The sequence below is a fragment of the Nannospalax galili genome, unplaced genomic scaffold (genome assembly GCF_000622305.1).
Source record: "Nannospalax galili isolate Female #2095 unplaced genomic scaffold, S.galili_v1.0 scaffold1460, whole genome shotgun sequence".
Taxonomy (NCBI): Eukaryota; Metazoa; Chordata; class Mammalia; order Rodentia; family Spalacidae; genus Nannospalax; species Nannospalax galili.
Window position 1 is genome coordinate 265,134 of NW_008345971.1, and position 6,696 is coordinate 271,829.

General features: G+C 37.7%; 1 gene segment (V, D, J or C); it reads left to right on the forward strand.

Moving 5' to 3' along the window:
- The first annotated feature begins 918 nt into the window (after positions 1-918).
- Positions 919-1,545, forward strand: LOC103741415. The segment is given in 2 exon segments: positions 919-977; positions 1,220-1,545. Coding segments are annotated over 2 exon segments (375 nt in total).
- Positions 1,546-6,696: the final 5,151 nt, after the last annotated feature.

Genomic DNA, 6,696 nt, shown 5'->3' on the forward strand with positions numbered 1-6,696 from the left:
ACACTTGTCCATGAATGTATTAGGTAGAATTTGTCAAGAATTATTTTCTGCTGATTTTCTTGCATTCTTAACCTTCACGATGCATTTTAAGTTTAAAACTTTTAAGAATAATGTTTCAAAACTCAATCTTACATCAGTTATATAGACATTCCAGAGGTTTTGTGTCAGTGTGTCTTGTCACAAAGGAGGACTTGGATTTCTCATTTCTAGCTTCCAGTGCCAAGAAAGAGAGAACAAGCTGAAATGGGGGGTGGGGGGAGGGGCAGGCTAGGTGTTGCCCTACTCTAAATTAGATCCAATGGGATGTCTTCTCTGACTCCAAGCGTCCTGGGGCCCCATTAATGGAATTTAGAACAGTGAATGGGAAGAGCCTGTTCATTCACAGTGTAGAACTTCATTTGTTAGTTTAGGACCCCAAGCTTCATTTCCATTCCACGGTCATGATTCTCAGCCTAACAGCGCCTGATGATGAGATTTCTACATTTGGCTTAAAAGCCTCATAGCATCATCGATTCCCCCATTGTAATCTCACCACTCCTCCTCCTTTTATGTAATTCAGTTGCCTTCTCTGTTTTCTAAAATCACAACGCATTTGAAAAGCACAATAGTGTTGAATGACCAAAAGGCTCCTGAAAATAGTGGACTTTCCACAGTATACTCTTCTGTATAGCACCTCAAAAATACTAGGGGGGGGAGAGATTCAACAGAACAGACACAAAAAATGTACTTGAGATAATCCAGCAGAGTATTTGTTAGCCCTAGCTCCCTGTGAGGTAAACAAGAGCAGGTATCCCTTGGAGGATCAACCAAAACATTTTTGAGCTGATTTGCATGTTCAGTCATTAGATGATGGTCCAGGTTCCTCAAAGCATTTTAAATGCAGCTTGTCAGTATCCTAAGAAGCAGTCTCTAGTTCTGCTCTTTAGAGATGGAGTCAGTGACTCTCTTGCTAGGGGTGCTGCTGCTTTGGGTTCCAGGTGAGAAGATGCAGATGAGTGTTGGGAGCATTTCTGCAGACATTGCTGTTTCTCACTTCTAACCTCTTGATCATTTGAATTATGAACTTTGTAATTCATTTTAAGATTCTCACTGCTCTTTCATTTTCTGGTGGCCTATGATGCCTGTGACTATTACTACAGATGTTATGTTCAATTGTCCTACCCTGGAGTGGTCTCATCATGTCTGTTAAAGTAGTTTTGGGTGTGTTTTATCATTCTAGGATCCACTGGCGACATTGTGCTGACCCAGTCTCCAGCTTCCTCAGCTGTTTCACTAGGACAGAAGGCCACCATCTCCTGCAAGGCCAGTCAGAGTGTCAATTATTATGGCGTAGTTAATTTGATGCACTGGTATCAACAGAAACCAGGACAGCCTCCCAAACTTCTAGTCTATGGTGCATCTAAAATAGCATCTGGGGTCCCTGCCAGGTTCAGTGGTAGTGGGTCCGGGACGGATTTCACCCTCACCATTAATCCTGTGGAGGCCGATGATGGTGCAACCTATTACTGTCAGCAGGGTAAGGAGTTTCCTCCCACAGTGCTCTAGGTCTGAACAAAAAGCTCCTGGGGTTGCTGTCATGGAGAATGAATCTGTCAGATCTCATTTCCCCCACAACCTCTGGACTACGGTCTGTGGAATGCCTCTTCAAAGAAGAAGTGAAAGTAATCTGATAGTGTGTTTGTTCCTTCCTGTGTTTTATAATTAAAGTACTACATATATTTATCTATGCTGCTATTCCTTAGAGCACGTTTTTAGATCCAATCTTTGTTTGCTTAGTGAACTATTTTTAACTTAAAGGAAACTTTTTTCATTCATTTGAAAGAAAGCAAATTGAAAATCTTTAAGGTTTTAGTTTTCTGTCTTTCAGATAGACTTTCATTTGAAAACTAATTTATTATTTTTCATGATTTCCACGTGATTGAATTTATAAAACTTCCTTTGTAATTGTGTAGAAATGCAATTCTCTGCTGCGGTTACTTTTGCTTCTTCGATTCCTATGTCAGTACCTCTGTTTCCATTCCAAAAGTAAATGTCTTTATTTTAGATTTCTTTCATGTTCTTTTCTCCTTATCCAATATTCATATATTGTTCTGTTTTTTTTTATCTTTGTGTGTCTATGATGTGTCCATGTTTACAAGTGTGCATGTCTTTGGATATAAGTGCAGGTATGGGTGTGCAACAGCACCCAGGTGGATGTCAGAGGACAACCTATTGTGTTGGTCCTGGAATTTGAGCTTGTTTGAGGTAGGAGACTTTTGTGGTTCCTGCCTCGCACACAGGCTGGCTTGCCTGAGATTATAGAAATTCTCCTATCTCCATATCCCATCTCATCATTAGAGCTCTTGAATTATAGACACTTGGTACCACACCCAGATTTTTTTAGATGATTTCTGGGGATTCAAACAGTTCCTCACATTTGAGCAGCAACAGGTTTACCTACTGATATATCTATTCAGTCCTAATGGATTTTTTCAAGCACTATATTGAACAGGAGTGGAGAGAGTGAATACACTTGTTTGTTCTTGACTTTAGTGAAAATACTATTTGTTTTTTTCCATTTAGGATGATATTGGCTATGACCTGGTTATAAATTTCCTTTATACTATTGAGATATGTCCTCTGTACCCTTAGATTCTCCATGACTGTTATCATAAAGGGGTGCTGGATTTTTGTCAAAGGCCCTTTCTTCTTTTTTTTTTTTGTCTTTTTGTTTTTGAGAGAGGGTCTCCCTGTAGCCTCAACTGTCCTGGAACTCACTATGTAGACCAGGCTGGTGATCACATAGTTTCTATCCTTGAGACTGTTTATGTGGTGAACTGCATTTATTGATTTACCTGTGTTGATCCATCCCTGCACCTCTGAGATGAATCTGACTTGATCACAGTGGATGATTCTTCTATATGTTCTTGAGTTCGGTTTCCCAGTATTTCATTGTGATTTTTTGCATCTATACTCATCAGGGAGATTGGGCTATGGCGTCCTTTTTGTTGGGTCTCCATATGGTTTTGGTATCATGGTAATACTGACTTTATAAAACAAAATGAAAGTCTGCCTTCATTTTCCATTTTATGTAAGTATTTGAGGAATATTCGTATTAGTTCTTCCTTGAAGGTCTGGTAAAACTCTGTGCTGTTATCCATCTGATAGTAGGAGATTTTTATTGGGAGATATAATATCATTGATGGCTAGATATGATTCTTAGGGGTAGCAAAAGATGGATGCCATTTTCTATTCTAACCAGCTATTATGCATATTCACTGGGGAACTGAGTCCATCAATATTGAGTTATTAGTAAAAGAGGTATATTAGGATCCTTGCTCAGCCAAGATCTTTGTACCAGCTATGGTGTGTTCCCTCTGCCATCTAAGCTCCCAAACCTGCTCAGGCCACTGAGACCCTTGCCTACCGCAGACCTGTGAGCTCTCACAGTCCTGCTGTGGTGAGTTTCCTCCACTATCTCAGCTCTCAGAGCTGCTTGGGTCACTGAGAACCTTGTCCACCCCAGATCTGTTTGCTGCCTGAGCCCTACAATGGCAAGTCCCTTCCACCATCTTAGATCTTGGGCCACCACACAAATTCATATGTCTAGATCTCTCTCAAAAAATACATGAATAGCCCAAGATAAGTGTTTGCTCCAGAAATTAACCACCATATCATAATGATTCCCGAGAATGGGAACCTACCAGATGTGCCAACAATGATTTCAAAATAGCTATTATAATCAAGCATCTCAAAGAGGATATGAAAAAAGACTGAATAAAGACAGGGAAAACACAAACATTTAAATAAAATAATGAAAGCTATTCAAAAGTGCAAATTAGGATTCAATAAAGAGACAATCTCTTTACAGAGTATGTGTACCTGTATTAAACTTCACCCACCCATGACTCAGGGAACATTGCAGAAGAGGGGGATGAAAGACTGCAAGAGTCAGGATTGGTCCATGAACATAGGGTAACAGACCACTGGAAGCTTTCACCTGTGAACTTTCAGCAATGGTGGCCTTGAGGACAGGTCCCAGGCCAACTCAATCAGAAAAGGACCCAGAGTGGAGCGAGGGAAATGGGTAGCAGGAGGCCCTATCCTAGGAACTGCCAGAGTTTGATTACTACTGAGTGAGGGAGAGTAGACCTTCCTTAAGATCTCTAGATGGGATGACTAGACTCTAGTGGATGAATTTGCAGCCAAAGCACATCTGGTTACACATGCTTGACCTGATAAGACATAACATGTATGTGAAATGCATGAGGTCCGTGGGGTGGGGCTGTGAAGGCACTGATTGGGGGTGTGAGTCTGTTTGATTAAGAAATGTACCAAGCTCAATTAAAAAAAAATTTAACAGTCTCCAAATTTAAGCCAAATTGAAGTAAAACTTCGAATGAATAACACAAAGTTTAAAAACACCTAGACGAAATAAGCAAAAAGGAAGAGGAAAAATGGAAAAGAGTTTATGAGATCTTGAAGACAAGCTTTGAGAAATGAATCATTCAATCAAAGAAAATGTTATATAAAACATAACCCAAGAACAGTCTATACAAGACTCTGGGACACTGTCCAGAGTCTTCTGGACACTTATATATGAATATATAAGGAGAGGAAACCCATGTCAAAGGTAAAAAAATAATGTTAATAAAATTATGGAGAAAACTACCCAAGTAGAGAGAAAGAGATACCCACCAAATAAAAAGGACACAGAGAACACCAAATACACAGAACCAGAAAAGAAACTCCCCACATCATATAACAGTAAAACATTAAATGCACAGAACAAGGAAAAGATGCTGAAAGCTGTGAATGATCGAGTCAAATATAAAGCCAGGTCCATCAAGATAACAACTGACCTTTCAGTAGAGGCTATGAACACCAGAAGAGCTTGAACCCATGTCCTGCAATTAGGAAAGAACAGAGATTCAAGAGTATACTAATATACTTGGTAAAACTTTCAGTTGTAATTGAAGGAGAAAGAATATTTCCATTGTAAAAATAAATCTAAGGAATTCATGTCCACGGAGCCAGCTCTGCAGAGAATACTCAAAGGAATACTTGGGTCAGAAGAGAAGATTGAATGCTCTCCAATGGGAAAAAGAATAAATAAATCATTCTTGAGCAGTTAAAGAAAATAGGTCTAAGAAAATAACACTACAGCATCAACATGACAGAAATTAACGAACATTGGTCAATAACATTTCTCAATTTTAAGGTCTCAATGCACCAGAAAAAAAAAGAAAAGAAAAACGACACAGACTGATTGGATTAGAAAACAGAATCCACTGATTTGATGTCTCCAAGAAATACATCTCAATATCAATGAGTGACACCACCTCAGGGTAAAAGGATGAGAACTATATTCAAAGCAAACAGATCTGAGAAACAAGCACATGTGGCTGTTCTAATATCTGACAAAGTAGACTACAAGTTTAAACAAGTCAGAAGAGATAAGGAATGTCACTTTGTACACATTAAATTAAAAATACACCAGAATATATTATAATTCTAAACATACATGGACCAAACACATAAATATCCAGTTTCATAAAAGAAACTCTATTAGATCTAAAATCACAGATTGACTCCAACACAATAATAGTAGGTGACTTCCATACTCCACTGTCAGCAACAGACAAATCAGCCAGACAATAACTGAATAGAGAAACTCTGGATTAATGACATGATAAATCAAATGGATGTAACGTATATCTATAGAACACTGCACCCAAACAACAAAGAATACATTTTTTCTCAGAAGTCCATGAATCTTTGTACAAAACTGACCATATATTAGGACACAAAAAAAATCTCCACATTTAGAAAAAATGAAATATTCTTTAGGCTACCTGAGCACAAAAAATAATAAAACTAGATACCACCAACAATGGGAAAAACTACACTAACTGTGCAAACTAAACAGCACACTCCTATTGAAGTAAAATTGGATCAGAGATAAATCAAGAGGGAAAATTTTAAATTCTGAGAAATAAATGAACAGAAAAAACAACATACCAAATTATATGGGACACAATAAAGGCAGTTATAAGAGAAGAATATATAGTATTGAGTGCCTACTCCAGGAAACTAGAAACATCTAATATAAATAAACTTATGATATATCTGAAGGACTTAAAAAACTAAGGAAAAACAACACCTAAAGAAGAGTAGATGGTAAGAGATTAAAGTCAACATGTAAATTACTGAAATATAAAGGAAGAAAATAATACAAAGAATCAAGGAAATGAAGAGTTGTTTCTTTGAAAAGATTTATAATAATGAAAAACCACTAGCAAATTAGCCCAAAGAAAGAGAGGAAACAATTAATAAACACGGAGAAGAAATGGGAAACATTACAACAGACCTGGAGGAAATTCAGAACAATATAAGAGCATACTTTTCCACTAAACAAGAAAATCTAAAAGAAATAGATAAATTTCTACATAAGTATGGCCTACAGAAGTTACATCAAAATGGCATTTAAACAGACACATAACAACCAACATGACAGATACAGTAATGAAAAATCTCCCCACCAAAAATAGCCCAGGACCAGATGGATATGGCACAGAATTCTACAAACTTTCAAAGATATTCTTATACCAATACTCCTTAAGTTGTTCTGCCAAATAGAAAAGGAAGGAACACTCTAATTTTCTTTATATGAAGCTGGTATTGCTCTAATGTCAAAAGCATAAAAAATACCAACAA